Source organism: Ascaphus truei, chromosome 1 (genome assembly GCF_040206685.1).
Source record: "Ascaphus truei isolate aAscTru1 chromosome 1, aAscTru1.hap1, whole genome shotgun sequence".
In the NCBI taxonomy this organism is placed as follows: Eukaryota; Metazoa; Chordata; class Amphibia; order Anura; family Ascaphidae; genus Ascaphus; species Ascaphus truei.
In genome coordinates, this window is record NC_134483.1 from 477,023,845 (window position 1) to 477,050,214 (window position 26,370).

At 43.1% G+C, this 26,370-nt stretch overlaps 1 protein-coding gene across 2 annotated transcripts in view; it reads left to right on the top strand.

The window, feature by feature from the left end:
• Window positions 1–26,370, top strand: part of RFC1 (replication factor C subunit 1) — a 93,916-nt gene that overhangs the window by 14,522 nt on the left and 53,024 nt on the right. The window contains exons 4-5 of one of the 2 annotated variants that reach the window (XM_075567863.1): window positions 6,958–7,083; window positions 9,234–9,353. In XM_075567863.1, coding sequence (XP_075423978.1) covers window positions 6,958–7,083; window positions 9,234–9,353 — 246 coding nt within the window. The remainder of the gene's footprint in view (window positions 1–6,957; window positions 7,084–9,233; window positions 9,354–26,370) is intronic. The other variant, XM_075567864.1, reaches the window with a different exon arrangement.

Consider the following 26,370-nt stretch of genomic DNA (forward strand, 5'->3'; position numbering starts at 1 on the left):
AAAGAAATAGGGGGGGAAGCACACAACCACTCGTAGTAGATAATTAAATATATATTGGCTGTAAAAAAGGTGAGTATTACACGTACGTAAATAACAAAGTATAAAGTGGATGTGGAAAGTATATGTGGATTCAAGCGTCGCGGGCAGCAGGGGTAATATTTTCGTTCGTGCCTTTTTACTTTATTTCTGTAGATGCAAAACTCGTTTTTAAATTTTTTTTACTGCCTATGAATTTAATTATCTACTACAGAGGTGCACAAAGGCCCTGCGCTAAGAGCTCGAGGCCTCTAAAATTTACTTACCGGCATCTTGTCCACGCGTCTTCATGGCAACGCAGCGTCAAATGATGCCGGTTACCATGGTGATGTGACGTCAAATGACGCCGCGTGTCACTTGACGTCACATGACCCCGCAGCGTCATTTGACGCATCATTAGAGGCGAGGGGGGGACGTGACCGAGGAGGCAGCAGGTAGGGGGGCGCAGGGAGTTTGCACACTGCTGTTCTACTACACTGAGTGGGTGTGTGCTTTTTTTCCCCTCCTTTATAGATTAGCGATGTGGAGCCCACGCTGTTGAAGAGCAGCACACAAAAAGTGAACTTCGCTTTACCTGCACACATATGTGCACCCATAGTGATGTTTCACAATTTTATGTTCATTTGTTTCACTTGTATATTTGGTTCACTTACCTACAGCAATAGTTGATTTACTCACTGGTTTGGTTCATTGGCAACACATATTTTAGGTAGTTCACACAGCAATAGAGATTTTTTTTTTATTTTTTTTTGGTTTGGTACTTTTACACAACTTAACCATTTGAGTGCCACATTTCCTGTTTTTTATATCCTATATAATCTCCATTTATTGCTTGGTTTTCAATTGTTTATTATTTCACTGACACCTGTTACCATGGCAATGTATCTTGAGTGCGAATGGTAGTGGCCATTTTAACATCCCAGGAAGGCACATTTTCAGCAACTGATCTTTAGAGAATTGAAGTGAGCGTTCCTGGTTGTACCCTACTGCTGAGATAGGACAGAAACAGTTTCACCTGTCGGAGGCCCTATAAATAGCCATACCTTCCCTCCCCAGGTAGTCTTTTTCTGTTCTATGTTAGCTGATATAGTTGTTGGTGTTTTTGCAAGTTTAAAATTGAGCTTACCTGACTGTCTTAGGTAGTTGATCCAGGGGAGTCCTTGCCTCGCTGCCTCTGAAGCCCAGACGTCCCGCACTCCAAGGAGTTGCCTGTCCATGGAGCCGCAGAGCTAAGCAGCTACAGCGAGTCTGAGACGCGCTGCAGAAACTGCACACATGGCTCTCCCGTCGGCTTGGGTGGGCGCCACCGCACGGGATGGACGGAGTTATGGAACGTGTCACGCGGAAGACATGCAGTCCTTTTAAAGACATGCTTGGCCGGTGAACACTTCTTCTCTGCTGCAATAAGCGCTGGCAGACACACAAAGGAACCTGCACAAGCGAGACAGAACTGCCCAGGCATAGGAGCGACTGCTCAGAAGCTTTAAAGCTTGCAGATGTTGGAAAGTCTGCCAAATAGACCGGCTAAATGTAACAAACTTCCTTAAAATGGATGCCGGTTCAGGAAAGGGTGTTACCGGTTATAGAGAACTTCAGCAGAGAAGAGTATTTACTACCACAAGAAAGACACAGGTTTGGAAATTCAGCTATGACGAGTGCCAACACCTGGAACATGAGGTCATGTAGACCTGGAAGAGGGTATTCAAGGACACCCACCTGGCTGAGTGGTCAAAAAAAAAAGTGTGATCCAAGAAGAGGTGGCCCCTCATATAAAACGTTTGCATTAAATGAGATCAGCTCAGGCCACACATGTCGGAGCAAGGCTCAATCCGGAGGTCTGGGCCCGAACCAATGCAAATGCCTCGGTATAAATGATAGTTCTCAAAGGTTATTGTATCGAATTCAGAAAGCTCATGAATTGAAAGAGTGTCAAATAAAATAACTAGTGGACACCAAGGCAATTTGGCCATTACCAAGAAAAAGAATACTCTGATGTTCCTGTTTAAAAAAAAAATTTAATCAGAATCATTTTGGATTTAAGAATCAACACCACTCAATATAATGAAATTCAGGATGGAGTTACTGAAAACTATCATCGCAGCAGTGGAACAAGGGGATTGATGAGTTTCGGTAGATTTTGAAGGACGCATAACTCCACATATCAATATGTGACCGTCCCAGAAGATTTCTGAGTTTCGCCATAGAACAGGCACATTATCAGTTCACAGGCCTTTCCACTTCTCAAGAATTTTCACAAAGTTGCTTGTAGCTCTCGTGGCCGAAAGGAGGTATCCAAATATATAATCTGTTTGACACTTTAATAAAGACACAGAACAAGTCCTGATTACAACATATGACGAGTGCTGGATTTCTTGACCATGCATGAATGGTTAATGTGAATTTAGAAAAAAATCACCTAATCCCAAAGCTAAACTTAACATATTTGTGAGTACAATTAGATACTCGAACAGGCATGGGTTTTCTTCCCCAAGAAAAGAGAACCCAAAAAAACATGATCAGGTCCAGCTGTCAGCCAGGCAATGCATGAGTATCATCGGCACAGACTTCGGCAACCATTCACATGGCAAGATGGCAAATTAAGATTTTCCAGAAAACTTTTCTAAAACAGTGGGGCGGTCAGACAAACGGCCCACTCTAGCCAATCTCGCTCCCCCAACGGTTGAAGCAATACCTAGTGTGGTAGAAACAGAATATAAACCTAGAAAAAAAGTTGTTCCCTCCAAGAACAATTCTGGCTTATGCACACTACCAATGCACGTGGCCCAAGGAAAGTGACCACCCAGGTATAATGTACCAACAAATATTCTGGAATTGAGAGCGATAATACTGGCAATAAATCATGTTGCATTACAAATAGAGAGAAGCAGCCTCAAATTTTGGTCAAACAACCGAACAGCAGTAACGTATATAAGAAGACAAGAAGTATTACCTGTAATGGAAGTGGCACTGCGGCTCATATATTTAAAAGAGGTTAAACCCAGCCATTGTTCCTACCCTTCTGGATGTACAGGATCACCCTGTACACCCATCTGCCTGTGGCTCGTGGCCAGAATATTATATGTTAACCCTAGCAATGTATAGGGAAGCCTTTATTGTGTGTATACTGTGCTGGTTGTACACTGTAAAATGTATTCCTTTTGTTCCCTGGGCATGCTTGGCTGGTAATACTTACCCAGCCTGTACACCCAGGAATCCTGGTTCAGCTGGTTCCATGAGGAGGTTGAGGACAAAGTGGGGATTGGCAGTTCTTATCTGGAAGGTGTTGGTCTGCCGAGCGGAGCCATTGTCTGCCCAGACATAGAGGCGGCCATCTCATAGAGATTGTGAGCCGGCACCGAGAACAAGGGGAGGTAGATGCTGTTCCCATTGGTCGGTTCGTAATTCCTGCCCTTGCTCCAGCCTCCCTGTCACACCCCCAGCTTGGATTAGTCAACACAGGTGAGCCCTTGTGCTGTGATCGGCCCAACACGCAACATCCATGCCGTAATTGGTTGATGTTCCATTTTCATGTTTCTCCATTGAGGGGAGAACTCTAGAAATGCAGCGGCTGATCCGAGTTCCACAGATTTTACCTAGTTTTTTACATTTATTTATAAAAATGTTTTACCAGGAAGTAATACATTGAGAGTTACCTCTCGTTTTCAAGTATGTCCTGGGCACAGAGTTATAAAAAATACATGGTTACATTAAAAACAGTTATATTGTCAATTCACAGGCATTTCATGGACAGTTGGAAATTGGGTACAGGGAATAAAGGGCTTGTGAGTTTCAGATTTGAAATAGTGCAGCTTTAACATAGAGGGTTGGCGCGCAGGTGGACAAAGTGGTGGGCTCTGAGGACGTGCCAGACACACCCAAAGTCGAGGCTGCCTTCTACGCCGAGTGGGAAATTCAAAGTTGCTCTACTGCAACTTGCATCCAGCGCTGCCTGGACTCTCTGGACCTCCTACAGAAGTGGTAGCTGCTCCGGGGAAGTCATGGCGGTGGTGCCGGGCGACTAGGAGTCCCTCTGTATTGCTGAGCGTATAGCTCTGTTAATTGACTTTGTGCTGTGTCTATTGGCTTCGACCGAAATAAATACCCGTTTATTTGATCTGTGTCCTATCTGCTGCTTGATTCCATGAGTCCTGATTTCCCTTGACATTGCTCTGCCCAGGCAATAATGGGTAATGTCTAACCGACCTTACCACAATCCAGGTCGCAGGAGAGAAAAAAATCTGCAAGACTCATTTCACAGTTGGCGGTCTTCAGTCAGGAGAATAGTCTTGGTCAGAGACCAATCTTCCGACAGTTTGTAGAAAGATGGGGACTTCCCGAAATAGACCCGATGGCGGTAGCATCAAACGGAAGGTTAAACAAATTCTGTTTTAGTTTCACCTTCAAGCCGCCTGTGTGGAGGCCCTGTCCTTCTAATGGAACTTTCAACTGGTGTACATATTTCCTCCAATTCCTCTTATCTTCGCCAAGTACCTTTTGATATAAGACTGGAAGGGGCAAAGGTGGTGGCAACAGTTCCAAACTGGCTATGCAGAGCCTGGTTTCCACAATTAATCAACATGATGACAAACTATGGCAATCACCAGTGTTCCTAGGGCCCAGTTCAACATCCCAATCTGGAATCCTGGAATTTGACACCTTGGAGGTTGAGCAGAGCTTGCTCAAGACCACAGGTGTCAGTTTTATATAGACCTTGATGGCAGCAAGGAAGATCCCAACAACTACACTGTTTTCACTGGTATGAACACCAGAATGTAAAAAAAATTTTGGATCCACCTGTTCCAGTAAGCCAAGAATTTCTGCAGAAGGGCTTGGCGGCAGGGCTCGGTGTTGGGTCCCTGAAGGTACCAACTTCAGCATTGTCGACACTACTGGGAAAACAATTGGCCACGATGGATCACACGCCTTAAAGAAAATGAAACCACAAATTAAGGATCCAAATCCTGCCTGGGATTTACCATTGGTCCTGCAATCATTGACAGGAGCTCCTTTTTGAACCACTTCAAAAGCGTTTGGAAATGGATTTGACACTTAAGATGGTACTTTTAATAGCGGTTACACCAGCATGCAGCATTAGCGAGTTGCAAGCACTGTCCATAAGAGCCATTCCTGATATTTCACATGGACAAGGTCGTCCTAAGACCAGTCCAGCAGTTCTTGCCAAAGTTGCTATCAACCTTCCTTCTTAATCAAGAATTGATTTTACCTTAATTTTGTCTGAAATCTACGAACGATAAGGAACGGGTTTTGTATACCCTGGGTGTAGTCGGGTGTCCTAAACAATATCTTGACAACTAATTTCAGAAAATTGGATGGATTATTCGTGCTCCCAATGGGAAGAAGAAAGGTGCAAGCAGCCTCAAAGGTGACGATAAGCCATTGGATCGTAAAGGCTATCATAAAAAGCATACAACATCCAGAAGAAACCGGCACCAAAACTGGTCAAGGCACATTCTACAAGGGCAATGGGCGCATCTTAGGCGGCAAATGAGAAGCTTCTCCTGCAGAGTTATGCATGGTAGCAGTTTGGACATCTATTGACACATTTATAAAGTACTATCGTGTAGATGTGCATGCTTTGGCTGGAAAGTCCTTCAGTCCATTGTTTCTGCTTCATAATGAAATTTTGATTCACACTCCCAGTTTTTTGTGGTAATTATTTGAAACCTTCTCCCTCTCGTTTACCGGTGCTACTTTTGCAAGTCCCATTGGTGACCACTACCATGGGGACTACCAGGAAAATAGACATGTTTGGAACTTGCCGTCATTTTTCTTTTTTTCCTGGAAAAAACTTCCATGTCAGTGCTCAACAATTCCCGCCCAATAACATTTGTTGTATATTAATGTGCAGGGCTTGGCAAATACACTTTCCCCCTCACTGGGGTGAGTGCATTTTACCGCTGGCAAGACTTTTTTTGGTGGCGTGGTGCAGCGTCTCCTGGCATTTTCCTGCTTCTCCCCCTTTAAACTCCCGGCATTCTCCTGCAACTGCATTAAAAATGACTGCACAGCGTCAAGTGACAGTGTTGCCATGACAATGGGATGCTTTGTGACGTCGAGACGCCTTGTCATGGCAACGCGGCGTCCCTTGATGCCGCACAGCCATTTTCAATGCAGTTGCAGAGAATGCTGGGAGTTGAAGGGGGAGAAGCAGGAAAATGCTGGGAGGCACTGCACCACGCCGCCAGTAAGTCTTGCCAGTGGGTATAATGAGGGGGATTAGAGAGGGAGGGGAAGGGGCGCGAGTGGCTTTTTTTGGGGTGGAAAGGGGGGGAGCCCGAGTGGCGCTCTTTATAATTTGTCGAGCCCTGTTAATGTGGATATATATTATGTTTCCGCCTTTGTATCACAAGACTACCTGGGGAGGAAAGATGTCGCTATGTATGGGGCCTCCAACAGGTGGAACTTTTTCTATCCTATCAGCAGTAGGGTGGAACTTAACCCAGTGGTGGCCACTTCCATGGAAGGACCTTCCAGGAAAAGAAAATTACATTAAGTTCTAAAACTATTTCCCCTCTTCTAAAAACAAGCAAAAATGGATTTGTAGTGATTAAAGAAAGTTAGAGTTCCCCACTCCCTGATCAGAGAGGGGGATGGTCAGCACCAACTCCACGTGTATTCCCCCTTTTCTCACACCTCACACTCTTTCTTAATCATAAACACCTCATTCATCCCCCACTTATCTTACACCACATACCTTCCGCCATGAAAAGCTCTAGCCTTTCTCTCCTTCCCCACACAATGCTGTCACTCCTCCCCACACAAAGCCCTCATTCCTTCCTTCTTTTCTTCCCACACACCACAAACATGTCAGCTGCTCAGCGGGCGCGTGCATTCAAAGTAGATTTTAAACCGTTTCAGTCTTTAGAACTACGTTTTCTGAACCAATTAAATGTTCTACAGAATCTGAAGAGGAGACGCAGCCAGTGACAAAATCGAAAAAGCCCTGTGAAAAGTCACCATCTTCTTCTTTAAGGCCGTTAAAAATCTCAAAGCCTGACCCAATAGTCATCAATGCCTCAGAGACTGGTAAGTAGCCATCATTTATGTGGATTTTTGTCACCAGTTCTACAGACTTGTAACTTCCATCGAACACACATCGTTCCTGAGCCGTACTAGCAAATGTTTGGCTCCACTTAGTTTTTTTTTTTTTTTTTTTGCGAATTCGTTACAAGTTGATCTTCTTTGGGGCCTCAAAAAGGGAAAGTCTTTACCATTATCCTACCTTGTCCTTATCAAAGATCCAATAAAGTTAAGGGAAAGTGGGCAGGGGGAACACGTACTTGCTGAAACAGCATGACCACACACGAGAGAGCAGCCAGAGAAAATCAAACCCTTCCCACGTCTAACTTAACCAAGTATTTTTCATTTTTTTTTTTTTTTTTTATATATATCAGATTTGGGTAAAATAAGGTATCAATCATCCCGATGAGACCCCTCAAACATGCCACTTGTTCAGTGTACACTTTGGTCCTAGGAGGTATTGGCCTTTTAATTAGGGTGACCAGACGTCTTGGATTAGCCAGGATAGTCCTGGTTTTTAAGTGACTGCCCCGGCAGGTTTTTTTTCATACAAGCCCCGGTTTTGCAGAGATGAGCAGTTGCTGCAGCACGTAATAACTCCTCCCGCTGTTAGGGCTGGGACCCGCGGCGCGGGCGGCCGCGTGAGCGTTCCCCACCAGCAGGAGAATCCTCCCGAGCCGGTCCCAGTCCCCCCTCGCAGCTGGCTCACTACGCACTGTGACGCGTCAGCCGCCAGGAGATGCAAGAAAATTGTGATCCCGAGCGGTGACACGTCACGTGGTGCGCTGATGAGCCAATCAGCGGCGGGGGCGTGAGCTGTCATCAGGCAGCTTCCTACTCAAGGTTGTGTGTGTGTGTTGTGGCAGAAGGGGAAGGAGCTGCTTACCTTTACAGCAGCCCGCAGCAGCTCCCTCCTGCAGCCCAAGCCTGTGGAGGGAGGGGGGAGTAGCGGGTCCCTCCGCTCAAGCCATGCCCCCCCCTCTCCCACTCCGGCTCCCTACAGACCGCATATCGCGGTCTGTGTCTGTCAGCGCCCCGCCTGTCTGCAGTGCGGGCGCGCTGACTGAGGGAGCGGGGCCTTAGCCTTAGGGGTTGCAAAACAGCTCCTGCTCTCCCTGAGAAGGTGAGTGAGAGGTGTGTGTTTTACCAACAGAGGGGGAGAGAGACATTGGGGGGGTAGGGTAACATGGGAGGAGAGATACTGGGTGGGGAGGGAAAGTGTGTTTCTATTTATCCAATGGGGTGGAGAGACGGGGGGACTGGGAGAGGGGGAGGAGAGTGTTTCTATTTGTCCAGCTGGAGGGGAGGAGGGTGTGGGGGGCGGGAGACTAGGAGGGGAAGAGAGAAACATTGGTGGAGGGGAAGAGACATTAGAGAGACGCGGCGGGGAAGGAAGGCGAGACACTGGGCAGAAGGAGGGGGAGAGAAGGACGCTGGGGGAGGGGGAGAGCATTAATAATACAGCATAAATGGAGACACTATTAGACAGCTATATATATATATATATATATATATATATATATATATTTTTTTTTTAATTTATTTTTTTTAAATGTAATTTGTTTTATACACTTTATTTTGAATTTTTTTTGTGGCCTGGTTTTTACTTTTCTAAATCTGGTCACTCTCTACCTTTAAATTCCTCATTCTCTAGGGTTGGAAGACTGTCTGGCAATATACGGTTAATGCATTTTCGTTTAATGCTGAATTAAAATATCGATTTGTGATGTCTTCCCCATTTTTACTTGATTAAATTAGACAGTGTGTCTGTGGCTAACTAGAGAGCTGTTTTCCTTTGTGTAATGAATACCTCCGTCACCATAATTCCTTTGATACCAAGCAACCAACAAATTTAGTGACTGCTGTGTAATTTTATTCTTGGTAAGTTCTGCCGCCAATAAACATGGATAAGACACATTCATTAATGCATATCTTTATTGTGTAGTCCTATTTATACGTGGGCAACTTAAAGCTTCAGTTCAAGCAATATCCTTCTTTTTTTTTTTTTTTTTTTTCCAAACTCGTCTACTATTGTGTTTTTAACCTATGGCGCCTTTAGAAGACTGAGATACTTATCCTATATATGTATTTACAGTTTCCGTCTTTAGAACTACGTTTTCTGTGTGCCTTATGAACCGATTTTAAATGTTCTACAGAATCTGAAGAGGAGGCGCAACCAGTGACAAAATCAAAAAAGTCCTGTGAAAAGTCACCATCTTCTTTAAGGCCGTTCAGAATTCCAAAGCCTGACCCAGTCATCTATGCTTCAGAGACTGGTAAGTAGCAACAATTATGTGGACTAGTGTCCTCGGTTCTATAGACTTGCAACTGTCCTTGAACACGCATCGTTTCTGAGCCGTATCTATGATATTCGTACACTGCTGATCAGTGAACTTGCACACAAGGGAGGAGCCAGAGGAAATTACACCCCTCACCAGTGTAACTTTAAAAATAAATAAGTACTTCTAGGCAGGGCTCAACAAATAATTAAAAAAAACTCACCCAAAACAATGCCACTCCCCCCCCCCCCCCCCCCCAAAAAAAAACCTCTCCTCCCCCCACCCCCTCCCAGGTGTTACCTGCGACGGCGTCTCCCGGTATTATCCTGCAACTTGCTAATGTCTCCCCTGCAGCTCCTGTGAAAATGGCTGCGCAGCGTCAAATGACAGTGTTGCCATGACAACGGGACACTACGTGATGTCAAGTTGTCATGCCAACTTGACGCCACGTAGCGTCCCGTTGTCATGGCAACACGACATCATTTGATGCCACGCAGCCATTTTGACAGGAGCTGCAGGGGAGACACTCGCAAGCTGCAGGAGAATGCCGGGACCCGCCGCAGGTAACACTCGACAGCGGCCAAAAGGCACTCGCCCCAGGCGAGTGGGCGGGTTCATTTTTTGAGACTTGTTTATAGGTATCTGATTTGGTTAAAAAAAAAAAGTATCGATCATCCAAATGAGACTCCTTAAACAGGTCACTGGTATTAGTGCACTTTGATCCTAGGAGGAATTGGCCCTTTAATTCCTCATTCTCTAGTGTTGCAAGACTGTCTGGCAATATACAGTAAATGCTGTTTGGTTAATGCTCAATGAAAACATCGATTTGTGATGTTTTTCCCATTTTTACTTGATTAAATTATACTGTGTCTGGTAAGTAGAGAGCTGTTTTCCTTTTGTATAGTGAATACCTCCGTCACCATAATTCCTTTGATACCAAGCAACCACCTATTAAGTGACTGCTGTGTGTAATGTTATTCTTGGTAAGTTCTGCCACCAATAAACATGGATAAGACACATTCATTAATGAATATCTTGATTTGTTTAGTTCTATTTACACTTGGGCTACTTAATGCAATGTAACTTTTGACCGTTCGATAACCATATGGATCTTCTCACAATGTCAGAAGTTCAAAAACTCGAAGATGTGGGGTATAAAGAGGTTCAAAGAATCGGTGTATATACAGCTCAACCCCCTTATAACACTGTGCTTGGGGTCCAAAGAATCACATTGTGTTATAAGTGGATCGCGTTAGAAATAATGTACAATTGTATGCATTGTACAATAAAGTATTTAAGATGCCAATAATGATGTTGTAAAGTTCATAAATACGAAAATTGTGAGCCACACTGGCATCACATTATAAGCGGACTCGCGTTGTAACGGATCGCGTTATAACAGGGTTGAGCTGTATTAGATCTAAGCAGCACCTTACAGAATTGGTATACAGATATTAGGGTAGAGATTGATAATGCAACACATTGATTTAAAACTCACAACAGCTACAAAAAGAAAACAATTCCTGTCCTGAACTTGATGGCTGAATTTGACAAAAGTCAATTTTAGTGTCCAATGTCCTTGTTCACCTAAAAACATACCACAAGTGGGTGGGCTATAAAATATTAACTATTATTGTGCAGCACAACAGGATTCGAAGAGAATCGCAATCCAATTACAACATTAACATACATTGGTTCAGTTGCTAAAGAAAAACCTGCTTCATGGAGCGTACAATCTAAAAGGATGGGAGAGTGGGAACATATGGTAGAAGGCAGTAGGTGGTTGAGGAGAGAGAGGTGAATATATTCCATCTATGGGGTACAAAAATTGAGAGTGGGGTTTTTTAAGAGGATACAGCCATAATAAAAAAAGGGGTACAGGGGGAGGCACAAGTAGCTTTACGTTTATTTCACATTACGTTTATTACACATTATGACATTATCATTGCATGCTCTTATCTTTGTAACAGCAGATAGGTGTGGAAAGCGTAAATAAAAAACACAGTATGAGGTTATTTTGAAACAGAATAACACGTGAATTTATTCAAGTCAAGTGCACAACGGAGACAGCTTCAAAACAAAAGCTCTCTAAATAATAACACGATATGCCATATATTTATACCCTAAATCCTAAAGCTCCACCCCTTTATGGGGGGGCTTGCACGTCACTAAACATTACCTCATTTTGTAATACATAACAATATTAAAGTTGATGTCATTTTGTAATACATAACAATATTGTATAACTACCTGTCAGCTAGAAACCATTCTGGGGTTAAATGGGATGTGCCTATTCTGTCGCCTAGCAATATGTTATGAGAATAAATTCTACTGCAAGAATCTAAACTTATCTCATGGGTTCTCATAACTTTTAGCCTGTTTACACTTTCAATTTGAAGCTGATTGGATGAGGAAGAGTCAATAAATTTAGCTAGGAGCAAAAATTCCATTCCTGTGCTTCACACATTTGTTTATACAGAAATGAAACACAGAAATTAGACTCACAAAGACAAGACAAGATGGCGGATTGAAATATTCACACAAAATGGCTTCATCCTAAATGCTGTTATGTTGTTATGCCAGACCCCCTAATATCTCATCTTTGTCAGTCCCTCCTCTGATTCTTTAAAACATTGTTTTTTTAGAATTATTGGTATGATGTTAGTCCAGAAACACGTTGGGAGGCACAAGGGTGCTCCATCATTTCATAATGTTGCTTGAGGGTGTAGGACAGTGCACGAGGGTGCCTGCCAAATGTAGTCATAGTCTCGTAGTATGGCGTTATAGCCAAATTCTTTTCCGGAGTTAGAACATTGTACTTGGCATCTTCTGTCTTCAAGGGACTGCTGTAGATTGGTTCTGCAAACAATGGCATCATGTCTGCAGAGGGGGTTGCATATTTGTGGATCATGCCTTTGACAAACGTAACACAAACATAGAAGACAACGAGTATCACAATCATACACATTCAAAAATTTCGCTCCTAGTGATCCTATCAATCCAGTCAGCCCCAAAGGGTCCCAGTCTGTGTCACCTTCCTTCCTAAGTCTTTCTTGAATTTCTCCTATCTTATCTAACTCATGTTGTACCTTGTCACTCTGATCTTGGATGAAAACACAACATTGTTCTTTAATTAGGGCATATACACCTCCTTTTGATGCTAAAATATAATCTAAAGCCATTCTGTTTTGTAAGGCCATAAGCCTGATCTGAACCTGTTCTTGGTTTAATGATGAAATTAAAAACTGCAAAATTAAGGCCACATCCTTCCTGTAAATTGTTATCTGACTGAACATACATTTTTACACAGGTTTCATTGGTTGGTGGAGACACTTGACCCATAAATTGATTCTTGTTCCTAGTGTGTGATACACCCTTTAAAGAGGTTCCCTTAAAAAATTGGAAAATACAGAAATTATACACATAATACTAAAAACCTTATTTTATGCAAGCAACCTTTCTTTGGATATGCAGTTGCTAGATAAAGGAAATTGCATCTATCTCTATCATCATATACTTTCAGCTATTACTGAGAATTGAAGGGGTTTGGTATCTGTGGAAGCGAAATGCATGATCCTCACCCCTGCACGCATTGTATACATCATTCACTCTGAATATCAGAACAGACAATGTCTGCGATGGTCAACATGGCTGACTTATGATCCTATCCTTGTGGCTGACACACCCCCTGGGTGACCCCCTCCTCTCGTTGGAGGTGCAACACACTTCTGGATCAAAGTTTGGCTGCATATGACACATACATAGAGAGTGAAGAGTACTGCCAAAACACATACAAGAGCTTTCACAAGCCACGCTTCCAGGAAACCAATCCTCCCATCAAGGCTCATTTCTACATACACCTTAAATTTCTAACTTAAACACACTCTAAAGAATAAAAATATTGAGTCTCTGAAAAATGAAATGTTCTGATAGAAATCAGGAATATTGAGTCTCTAAAAAATAGAATGTTTTGAGTCTTTGAAAAAATGAAATGTTCCTGATAAGATCAGGCCTCTGCCTGGTATCTTATTTTCCTCGTTGGTTAACGGTCAAAGTTTGTCTCGTCAAAACGTTAACTTGATGCGGCTGTGCTTTAGATGACTTTGGTCTTTGGTGGAGCTGGAATGAGCTTTACTGTACTTTGGGTCCAGGGAAAGAACTCTGCCACTTTAATTGCTGTATTGGTGGCTAGTACGGCCCCTTTCATCTGGGATGAAGAGCATGCTTGTTTAGGAACTACTTGACCTTTAACTTCGTCTCGTGTAGGTGCACTTTTATCATACCTTATGCCTAGAGAGACTCAAAAAATATATTAGTGGCATACAATACTTATTAATTGTTTTATTACCAATAGATGGTCCTTAATTTGTTCTTTTGAACTACTGACTACTGTCTTAACATCCGTATATAGACAGAGGTATCTCCTATTAATGCTCCTCATATTTAAAACTAAGCAGCTAATCTGGACCTTACTGTACTACAATCTAAGTTCCTAAGGCTTTGGGCCTCAGTCATTGTCAAACCAATTGCTTCCATAATCAACTCTATCCTGTCTACAGGCCATATCCCTAAGACCTGGAAAACTACCAGAGCTGTCCCAATCTTCAAAAGTGGGGACAAAAACACTGTCTCAAACTACAGACCAATATCTCTTCTCCCAATACACACTTGCTCTCATTCATGCCTCACTATCGTCTCCTCCGATGCAAATGGTATCAACCTTTTCATAAAATACTAACTAACATTAAAACTTGCCCCACAAATTAAACATCCAAATAGCCTGCACTCATGGCTATTATTTCACACACAGTCACTCCTACCACACCCATTGTGGCCAAGCACTGCCATCTACAGCACTTATTCCCTCAGCTGCTATCTCTGTAAATTCCCCTCAAACCTTAGATTGTAAGCTCTTAAGGGCAGGGATTTCCTTTCCTATTGTCTGATTTTGCTGCACTTACTATTCTATCATAATTCCCTCTACTGTATTCTTTATGAAGTGCTGAGAACATTTTTGACGCTATATATATAAAGTCATACATTGCAATACACTACTATCCAAAGTCATGGACAAAAATGTGTTCACTCCCAATTAAACAATTACTATACTAAGACAAATACCCCTAGCCAATTCCAGTCAGGCCTCCACCCCAAACACTCCATTGTAACTATTCTGCTAAAATGTGAAATGCCTTGCATATAATATATACCCTGCTCACTTCTGTAACTGTATTTGTAAATATGTATCACCTGTCCTTTAACTCTATACCTAGAACATATCCAAAAATGAGAGGTGACTCCCAATGCACCACTTTGGCAAAACATTCTACAAATATTTTAACAATAACTACTGCTTATAATAAAATTGTACACCTATGGAAAAATAAATGGTTAAAAGTTATAAAATATATCACATATTCAGTTAATAGACAAATGATTTTGTATAAGACTTCACACTAATGTCTTGCTTTATATAATCTCTTTGCACAGTGCTGAGCACACGGTCAGCTTTATCATTTTAAAGACACTCTGCATATTCATCTGACTAAAGAAAAAATATTTTCTATAAGACTTGTTTCCGGGCAAAGAGCCATTTTGTTTCTGGGCGTTTCGCCAATTGACCCTGAAAAGATAAGATAATGACACACCACGGCTTCTTCCTGAAAAATAATTATTATTCGATTGGAACTTTTGCTTAAAGTTTAAATACATGGAGCTTTATCCAGAGCCCTAAGAACTACATTTTTTATGACCTTTCAAAAATTAACCAACGGGCTTTTATATAGCTGAGGTTCATATAACTTCTTAACACACAAATAACGCCACACGCTCATGCTATCTCCCTCCACTCAGTTCTCTTTAATGCCTTCTGTATGAACTTTCATAGTTTCACTGATTTAATTCACTACAAATTTATGCTATCCTGTTGCAATTCTGTCCTTTCTCAAGCTACACAAACCTATTTCTTTCCATTAATCAACACTCATAAGTCTACCCCACACAAATTCTTACTTCATCTCACCTCAGGACTTTTGCTGACTATTTTTAAGAAAGAGGTTGAATCCATACACCAGAACATTCCCTCTTTTTCCTCCTATCCTACTTTACTTCCAACTCTCTACCTGCTTTCCTTGACTCTTTTTCCACTGTCTCAAAAGAGTGTCACCATCACTGTTGATCTCCTCTTCTCCCTCTAATCTGCTACATTTCCATTCTCCTTCAAACATGTAATAGTTATACCATGACTCAAAAATAGCAAGCTTGACCCTACCTCTCTTTCTAACTACTGAACTTGTCTTGCATTCTCCTGCTTGCTCCATTTTCTCACACCCATTCTCTCCTTAACCCTCTACAATCTGACTTCTGCACTGCTCCCTCCACGGAGACAATTCTCACTACAATAACTCATGAACTACATGCTGCCCAAGACAGAGGTCATCACACTCTGCTCCTATTACTCCCTGCAGCATTTGCCTCTGTGGACCACACTCTTCTCTTTTCTCTGTACACACTCTCTCTAGGTGACCTAATAACATCTCTTAGGTTTAAATATCACCTCTATGCTGACAACACCACCATTTACTTTTCAATCCCTGACCTTACACCTGCCATACAAACCTACTTTTCTGAATGTCTCTCTGTTATCTCATCCTGGAAGACCCTTTTTCGCCTTAAATTTAACATGGCAAAAACAGAGTTCCTCATACTTCCTTCCCAAACCTGACCCTATTATCTCCTTCCACATTACTCTTGAATCTTCCATCCAGTAGCTCAAGCACGCTGCTTAGGGGTCACTCCCAACTTCTCTCTCATATTCTCCTCTTTCATTCAAAACATTTCTATAACTGTCGCTTTTTCCTCCACAATATCACAAAGATACACCTGTTCCTCTGTTGCTCAACTATTAAAAACTCTGATTCAGACCCTCATTCTCTCCCATCTTGATTACTGTAATCCCCTGCTATCCCAGCTTTCTGACTTTCACCTGTCTTCCCTACTATCTATCCCAAACGCTGCTGCGAGAATCACTCTACTCTTTAAACTCTGATTCTGCGTTTCCCCTCCTGAAATTCCTCTCCTGGCTTCTAATCAAGTCCTACTGTTTCTGTATGCTCTCCCTACCTACCAAGTAGATTGTAAGCTCCTCAGAGCAGTGACTTCTCTTTGCTCAACTTTTACTTTTATGTCTGGATCACTTATTCTATGACCTCTTACCTTTACCATTTGATAACTATATGATTACGACATGCACCACTCCTGTGAAGCGCTGAGCCTATTAATGGCGTTCTATACATGAAAACATACAATACAATATATACTTCAAACAATGCTTATGAGCTTTTACCCATATTTTTAAACACAAAATATTCCATGTGTTTTTACTGGTTACACACAATACAGAACACACACAATACAGACACCCAAAGAACATAGACACAAACTTCTCTCCTACACAGCGAATCAGCTTCTCATATAAATAACCTGCTTTTATTCTCTTTCTAGTTGCCATTAGAACAGAAGGAAAAAGAATATTTTCTGGTTCAAAAGACCTATTCGTGTGGCCAGTACGAACAAATCTTTTCAATTCCATTCTTTTTCTTCTACTCTCTCTCTTAGGGCTGCTCTGCAATTACTGGCAACATGTCCTACCTTTTTACACTTATAACACTTTATGTCCCTTCCAAACAATATACACACAGTCTCTAATTTTATCCCAATTTTTGCATATAAACCTTTCATAAAAATAACCCTCTACTTCCTCAACACCACATATGCCTTAATTATCTATCGGCAAATTCACTTGCTATTTCTTTCCTATTCACTTTCTTTTTCACTTGTTATTATATTAACTTCTGTCCTGGCAATAGTAAAAATTAATACAGCGGGACCCTTCTGTCCCTCAACATAATTCTTTTGACCCATATTAATGTAAGGTATGTTTCCCTGTGGGATTCAAAAACACACGAGACGGCGCTCCTGAGCCTATCAATCCCACAGAAAAAGACCCCTCTTTCATTTAAACATCTGCGCAATTAGTTGATAATAGTACAAACAGTGCCATTCACTGGCCAACAAAATATATTTATATTGTCTCTTTTCGTTCTCTGTATTCATTCTTTATTATTTTCGTCTGCAGACACACAATCCTTTGAGAATTTTTGGTTTCCCATTATTCCCCTGTTACAGAAATCAAATTTAATTGACCTGTACAATACTTCTTCGTTTACAGAAATCAAATTTAATTGACCTGTACAATACTTCGACTACAGCAATCAACTGTTAATTGACCTGTACAATTTAGCGTTACAATAATCAACGCAAGCTGATTACGTACAACTCTTTTGGCATGTTATTGTTCTGAATAGTGTAAATATGCAGATAAGGACCTGTCACGAGACTGTTCCCCAATCACATTTTCTCATTATAACTATACCAAAGAAAAACTTGAATCACTTCAGCGGGTCCAACCCAGTCCTGATAAACCTTATACTTTTATAACATGGATACAGATAAGACCTTCTAACCAGATATCCATGAACTCACTTGGTATGTAAATGACAAAACAGAGCAAATGTACAATCAGGGACCCGTCCTGCTCCGACAACAAAAATATTTATCACAACCCAGGACGGTCTGAAAACAATCCCTTTAAGCACAAAAACACTCACTTTCATCACCAAAACACCAAAACCTTTAACGGGACTCTTACCTTAGCCCCTAACAACTCTTAACAACTCTTACACTTTAAAATGAATACAGGAACAGAGAATAATAAATTCACGTGAAACTGCTAGGGATTCTTACTCGTCACATCAGATAAGACACCGTTCAAAAATCAGCTCCCTGCACCACTCAAAACTATTTAATCAGGCTGTTTGTCTAAAAAATGCAGGTAGCCTTACCTTGATTCATATGTGAGCTCAGGTTTGAGTGATGGAGGAGTGATTCATACGGGTGCTCGATTCCGATGATATTGAGTCCCGATTTCGGATTGCGCCATCTGTGGAAAGCGTAAATAAAAAACACAGTATGAGGTTATTTTGAAACAGAATAACACGTGAATTTATTCAAGTCAAGTGCACAACGGAGACAGCTTCAAAACAAAAGCTCTCTAAATAATAACACGATATGCCATATATTTATACCCTAAATCCTAAAGCTCCACCCCTTTATGGGGGGGCTTGCACGTCACTAAACATTACCTCATTTTGTAATACATAACAATATTAAAGTTGATGTCATTTTGTAATACATAACAATATTGTATAACTACCTGTCAGCTAAAAACCATTCTGGGGTTAAATGGGATGTGCCTATTCTGTCGCCTAGCAATATGTTATGAGAATAAATTCTACTGCAAGAATCTAAACTTATCTCATGGGTTCTCATAACTTTTAGCCTGTTTACACTTTCAATTTGAAGCTGATTGGATGAGGAAGAGTCAATAAATTTAGCTAGGAGCAAAAATTCCATTCCTGTGCTTCACACATTTGTTTATACAGAAATGAAACACAGAAATTAGACTCACAAAGACAAGACAAGATGGCGGATTGAAATATTCACACAAAATGGCTTCATCCTAAATGCTGTTATGTTGTTATGCCAGACCCCCTAATATCTCATCTTTGTCATAGGTGATATAGGAGAGGGCTTGGGATTTCAGGAAGATGTTGCATACTGTATACTTGCTTTTGTGGTCATGTTTAGTAGGGTGGAGGAGAGTCTGTTGCACAAAAGGGAGTTTCATAGGTGTGGCATAGCCAAGGCGAGGGTTTGGAGAAAGGTATGAGGGGAGAGGAGATCATGGGCACGGGCACAGCAGAGGATGTGTAGGGAGTATTTAGAGAGGAGTTCTGTGATGTATGGAGGGGGGTGCTTTGTATCTCGGATCCCTGGCTGCAGTGAAGGCATGGTATGCTTGGAGAGGATGGTGAAAAGTAGGGTTGCAAACCTGTCTGAGACATGTAAATGGTGTATGGTGGAGGTTTTTTTTCCACTCTTACCCACCATAATTTATGCAGGCGGGGACTAGAATTTTGATTTTGATAATCAATTATACTGGTAGCCAGTGCAAACCAGTGAATTATACTATTGTGCCTCATAAGGGGAAAACAAATTCCTGTCTCCAAATAATGGCAATCGGATTTCTCCCTGGATCAACATTCTTCCCATGTCTTATTTGGTATATCCCTGTATAACTTTCCTTTCTAAGCAAATGTATTTTCTTAAAGATATCTATTGTATCGCCCATCACAGGCTCCATGGGTAAGGCTGCGTGTATAGTGCCGTCGATGGCGACACGACGGGTGATGTCGCCACCGGCGAAAGTTATGTTTCGCCGGGCGGCGGTGGTGCGGGTTTCCGGCCATTTGATTGGTTCAAGGGCCATGAGGCGACAGCGCTTGAAAAATCAAATTTTGCTAGCTACCAGTTTTTGCTGCGGCGACGTCGCATTGCCGTCGCGCTTACTATAAGCACACGCGGCGCCGGCAATGCATTTGTTTTCAGGCGACGTCGCCAGCACTATACGCGCGGCCTAATGCATTCCAAATGTAACTGCCCTTACTGTAAAGAACCCTTCCCTTTGCTGCTGGTGAAATCTCCTTCCCGCGACCTTAACGGATAGTGTCTTTTGTACTTCCCTTGGAATTAATAGTTTACTTGAAAGCTCCTTGTATTGACCTATATATATTTGTATATACAGTAGATACCATATTCACTCTTAGATGCCTCCTTTTCTAATGCAAAGAAATCTCATTTCTAAATTTAGCATAGGTTGAACTTGATGAACGTATGTCTTTTGTGAACCTCATCAACTATGTAACAGTAATTTAGCTAGCCTCTCCTCATAAGTCAGACCTTCCATCCCCCTTATTAATTTGATTTGCTTTTCTCTGCACTTCCAGTTCTATGGTGGTTTATGTGTAGTTGTGGCCAAAACTGAGTTTCGTATTCAAGGTGTGGTCTTACGAAGGATTTATACAGTGGCATAAGTATGCGGTCTTCCCTCCTATACCCCGTTTTTTTTGGTATGGGGACTGTGTGGTATAGGGAGGAGTCAAAGATGACTCTTAGGCGCTGACCCATGCTGAGGCGCACTGCTGCTCGGCAGTGAGCCCCTGCAGCCGCAATGAGAGCGGCTTTAGCAGGGGCTCGTGCACGCTACCGCAAGCGTGCGGAAGCATAAGTCTTAACAAAATTTTAAATTCAAGCGCCCAAGGGAGCGCAGGGCCGGTCACGTGAGCGGTTCGCCCAATGAGGGCGAACCAGCTCTGTGACGGCACAGGCCTCCCGCCCCCCGACACGCCCCCGGACGGTGCGCGGTCTAAGGCCAGGGAAAGCACCCGCTTTCCTCAGCGCGCCTCCGCCCGGCACAATTCACCATGGACACAGCCTTAGCCATCAGGCTTGGGGACCTAAAATAACTGTCAGAATATGGTTGAGTCGGCAATAAATTTTAATATTTTTTTTATGAGTGATCTAACATTATTATTCATCTACTGCTCGCTGTTAAGTGGGTCAGTCCCAGAAGCCTTGAGTGCAAAGATGTAAAGAATGGCATCCAGCCACACCTAGCAAAAGTCAAATGCTTTTTTTTTTTTTGTGTTTTTAAATGTACCATTTGTAAACTGCATTAATAATAGCATGTTCTTGTATAGCGCTGCTAGTTTACGTAGCGCTTTACAGAGACATTTTGCAGGCACAGGTCCCTGCCCCGTAGAGCTTACAATCTATGTTTTTGGTGCCTGAGGCACAGGGAGATGAAGTGACTTGTATTGTATGTCTTTGTTTATATAGCGCCATTAATGTACATAGCGCTTCACAGTAGTAATACACATGGTAATCAAATAAATAACAGATAATATAAATAACAGACCATGGGAATAAGTGCTTTAGACATCAAAGTAACATTAAGGAAGAGGAGTCCCTGCCCCGAGGAGCTTACAGTCTAATTGGTAGGGAGAACGTACAGAGACAGTAGGAGGGAGTTCTGGTAAGTGCGTCTGCAGGGGGCCAAGCTTTATGTATTATGTGTTCAGAATATCCACAGTGCTATTCATATGCTTCTTTAAGCAAGTGTGTCTTAAGGTGGGTCTTAAAGGTGGATAGAGAGGGTGCTAGTCGGGTACTGAGGGAAAGGGCATTCCAGAGGTGAGGGTCAGTCAGTGAAAAAGGTTTAAGGCGGGAGAGGGCTTTCGATACAAAGGGGGTAGAAAGAAGACATCCTTGAGAAGAACGCAAGAGTCTGGATGGTGCATAACGAGAAATTAGGGCTGAGATGTAAGGAGGGGCAGAAGAGTGTAAAGCTTTAAAAGTGAGGAGACGAATGGAGTGTGAGATGCAGGATTTGATCGGAAGCCAGGAGAGGGATTTCATGAGGGGAGATGCTGAGACAGATCTAGGAAAGAGTAGAGGGATTCTGGCAGCAACGTTTAGGATAGATTGTAGGGGAGACAGGTGAGAGGCAGGAAGGCCGACAGCAGGAGGTTACAGTAATCAAGACTGGAGAGAATGAGGGCCTGAGTCAGAGTTTTAGCAGTCGAGCAACAGAGGAAAGGGCGTATCTTTGTAATATTGCGGAGGAAAAAGCAACAGGTTTTAGAAATGTTTTGAATGTGAGGTGCGAATGTGAGAGAGGAGGAGAGTGTGACCCCTAGGCAGCGTGCTTGGGCTACTGGGTGAATGATCGTAGTTCCAACAGTAATGTGGAAGGAGGTAGTAGGGCCAGGTTTGGGAGGAAGTATGAGGAGCTCTGTTTTAGCCTTGTGACTTGCCCAAGGTCACAAGGAGCCGACACCAGGAATTGAACCAGGTTCCCCTGCTTCAAACTCGGTGACAGTCAGTGTCTTTACTCACTGAGCCACGCCAGTCATACAAAGATTAAATCGCCTTTAAAGTAGTTTATTTATTATTCACCTTTTTGTATCCTCTGAAATATTGATTTTTGCACTTCTCAGTGCCTGCTGAATATAAGCACATTGGCTATCTGATTCTGTTTGACTAATGAAGACACCATAATTATTTGGCAAAGGACAAAATAAAGAACCATTTATCCGTGGAGGCTGTCATCACCAAAAGACCGTTTAGATTTGTTTACCATGGCATTTTATTAAATATTTATGCTTGACCAATTTTATTTAAAAGGATCTTTAACCTATTAAATATTCCGCTGTCCTTGGTTCACTTTTGTCCCGGCAGGACCTGGCCCTTTAAAAGAACTTGTCTATCTTTGGTTATAACAAAGAGCTTTCCTTATGTTGCAAGAGTGCATTCTATTTGGAAGTCTAAAAGGACCTAGAATGATTGGCTTATTCTTTTTGAACATTGAAAATGCACTTCTTCCAGCGCAGGGAACCTCCTTGTTATCGAGATAATTACTGCGTTGGTTGCTTGTGTCCCTTATGGTGAATCAAATATGGTTGCTGTGGTTTGACCAATACGAAGCTGCAACGGATGGCGCAGTGGCACAGCCATATTGTTTCTGTGGCTTGAGCACCAGCAACTAACGCAGTGACCATCTCTGTTCACGGGAGGGCGGCTGAAAATAACATTGTCCAGATCCGGCCCCTGATTACAATGATGTAAAAAAATCTATTAAAGATTTAATGTACACAATGAGATGGGATTGCTGCTTTAAATAGGATGCTGCTAAACACTGTAAAAACACACACAGCCCCAGTAAGCTCAGAACCCAAACCCACCACACCATATATATCAATATAATTGAAAAGTTGTATATTTGCTGTGCTTATGGGCAATCTGATTGGTCCGTCGGTCTGTCACTCAGCCTCTGGCCAATCAGATTGGTCCGTGGCCCGCCCCCGCACACCTTTTATTGGCCTGCGTGGTTCGCTGACCACGCCTACCCATCTCCCACACTCAGAAGAATCCAGCAATACTTTCCAGCCTCTCCGCCTGCTTTCACCGCAGAAAGCAGCCACCACCCCCCTCACCCGAACCACCGCCTCACACACACCCCGCGTGTTGTGGTGCAGCGCTGCTCCACAGGCACCAACACCACCCCCCCTCACCCGAACCACCGCCTCACACACACCCCGCGTGTTGTGGTGCAGCGCTGCTCCACAGGCACCAACACCACCCCCCCTCACCCGAACTGCCGCCTCACACACACCCCGTGCTTTGTGGTGCCGCGCTGCTACACAGGCATCACAAGATTGGGGGGAGGCCGCGGCGCGGCTGCCTGTACCCTGGGGCGGACGGATTTACTCGCTGCGGGACATGCCAGCAAGGGGGAGGGGGGGAAGCAGGACAGTGGCGGTCGCGGCACGGCTGCGTGTCCCCTGTGGCGGCCGGTGGGGGGACACTGGCACTACCTTTCCTACACCCAACCCCCCTCCTCTCCCCACCGGCACTAACCTCCAAACTTGCGGCCAGATGACCATCGCGCAGGGGGGGGCGTGCTGCTCAACATCCAGCCCAATCTGCTGCCCAAGAAGAGCTCCTGTGTCTTACTGTGTGTGTGTGTGTGTTTTGTGTGTGTGTGTGTGTGTGTATAGATATAGATCACTGTGTGTGTATATATATATATCACTGTGTGTGTGTGTGTGTGTGTGTGTGTGTGTGTGTGTGTGTGTGTGTGTATATATACTGTGTGTGTGGCAGACAGTCTGTGTGCTGGAGGACACACTAATGTGAGGTGCAAAGGAGGGTACAGTGATGTCACATGTAAGGGGGGGGGAGACGTGGGGTGCAAGGGGGGGTAGAGTTATGTGACGTGCAAGGGGGAAGGGAGAGTCAGGTGACGTGCAAGGGGTGGGATACTTAGGTGACGTGCAAGGCGGAGGACAGTGATGTGGGGGCCGGGGGGGAGGGAGGGGAAAGAGAGAGAGATGTGGGGAGCAGGGACGGGAGACCGCAGCTATGAAGGAGGAGGGGTGGGGGCCCGAGCTGTGAAGAGGGGGGGGGGGGCGGAGCTCGGAAGGGGAACGGAGTTGTGAACATGGGGGCCAGACACCTGTGAAGGGGGGTACATCCCGGGCAACGCCAGGTCTCTCAGCTAGTGTGTGTGTGTGTGTGTGATGTAGCACTGAGGCTTTTTGACTTATTTATATTACTTGAGGTTACAATCTGTTACTTATATGATGTGGTGGATTTGGGGTCTGGACTTACAGGGTGTGTGTGTTTGTAAATATCTATTGGTAAACAATTTAGAGGTTTGTGACCCCTCCTCCGTGGTTTCAAGCTCACTCAACCAACCTTTTTAAATGGCAGTTCTTGTTCTGCACATGTGATTGACAAGTATTTTAAGACAAATCTTCCTCCATTAGAGAGGTTGAGAGCTTTTTGCGGGTGTAATAGTGTTAGGACCTGTAAAATAGGGGATACCTTGGTCTGGTTTGCAAACTTAAAATGCTTTGGCCAAAGAATGTAACTAAATGACACTCATCGTATGAAGAAAAACAGATGGGTATTTAACAATATAATTTGGCATATTGGATGTAGCACTGAGGCTTTTTGTTTTTTTTTGTTATAAACTCTGTAAAATACTGAATTATTTGTGCAACCAATACTGAAAAACATCCATTTCCGTGATCTGAAAGTCCTGATTTTAAAGCGATAGTTCGTACAATATGTGGGCCAGAGGAGTTCATGCTTTGCATTGTGTGTGTGTGTGTGTGTGTGTGTGTGTGTGTGTGTGTGTGTGTGTGTATACACACACGCCCGCCCAAGCTGCATTTTTTGTTGTTGTACATTTCTCCCCCTCCCCCCCACCGTCTTCCCCCCTAATAAGTACATAAATACAATCCACACAATAAGTAATTAGCTAAGTTGCCCATCGATCGGCGAAGATTCGGCTCGGGGGTTCACTAAATGGCTTTCAGGACAGCAGAAGAGGACCAAAGATGCAAAGTTTTGTGGGAAAGATCATGTGTCCAGGCAGGCACTAGATACAATTGGTGCACTGCTAGAGAGAGGGTAGGGCTCAATGGGTGTGCCAGAGCCTGTTTCAGAAGAGAAAGGGGATATGACTTTGTAAATGGTTGCTATAGAAACGAAATGCTTGTTACATCAGATACATCAGAAATGTCATTCACAGTTGTTTGAGAAAATACTTGTAGCATTTTTTACATCGTTGCTTCAGTTCATTGAGGTTTGTGGGCATTTGTTTATGCACAGCTCTCTTAAGGTCCCGCCACAGCATTTCAATCGGGTTGAGGTCTGGAATTTGACTGGGCCATTGCAACACTTTGATTCTTTTCTTTATCAGCCATTCTGTTGTAGATTTGCTGGTGTGCTTGGGCTCATTGTCCTGTTGCATGACCCAATTTCGGCCAAGCTTTAGCTGTCGGACAGATGGCCTCACATTTGACTCTAGAATACTTTGGCATACAGAGGAGTTAATGGTCGAATCAATGACTGCAAGGTTCCCAGGTCCTGTGGCTGCATAACAAGCCCAAATCATTACGCCTCCATCACCGTGCTTGACAGTTGGTATGAGGTGTTTGTGCTGATATGCTGTGTTTGGTTTTCGCCAAACGTGGCGCTGTGCATTATGGCCAAACATCTCCACTTTGGTCTCGTCTGTTCAAAGGACATTGTTCCAGAAGTCTTGTGGTTTGTTCAGATGCAACTTTGCAAACCTAAGCCGTGCTGCCATATTCTTTTTAGAGAGAGGAGGCTTTCTCTTGGCAACCCTTCCAAACAAACCATACTTGTTCAGTCTTTTTCTAATTGTACTGTCATGAACTTTAACATTTAACATGCTAACTGACGTCTGTAGAGTCTGAGATGTAACTCTTGTTTTTTTTTTTTGCAATTTCTCTGAGCATTGCATGGTCTGACCTTGGGGTGAATTTGCTGGGACGTCCACTCCTGGGAAGATTGGCAACTGTCTTGAATGTTTTCCACTTTTGAATAATCTTTCTCACTGTAGAATGATGGACTTTAAATTGTTTGGAAATGGCCTTATAACCCTTCCCAAATTAATGGGCAGCAACAATTGCTTCTCTAAGATCATTGCTGATGTTTTTCCTCCTTGGCATTGTGTTAA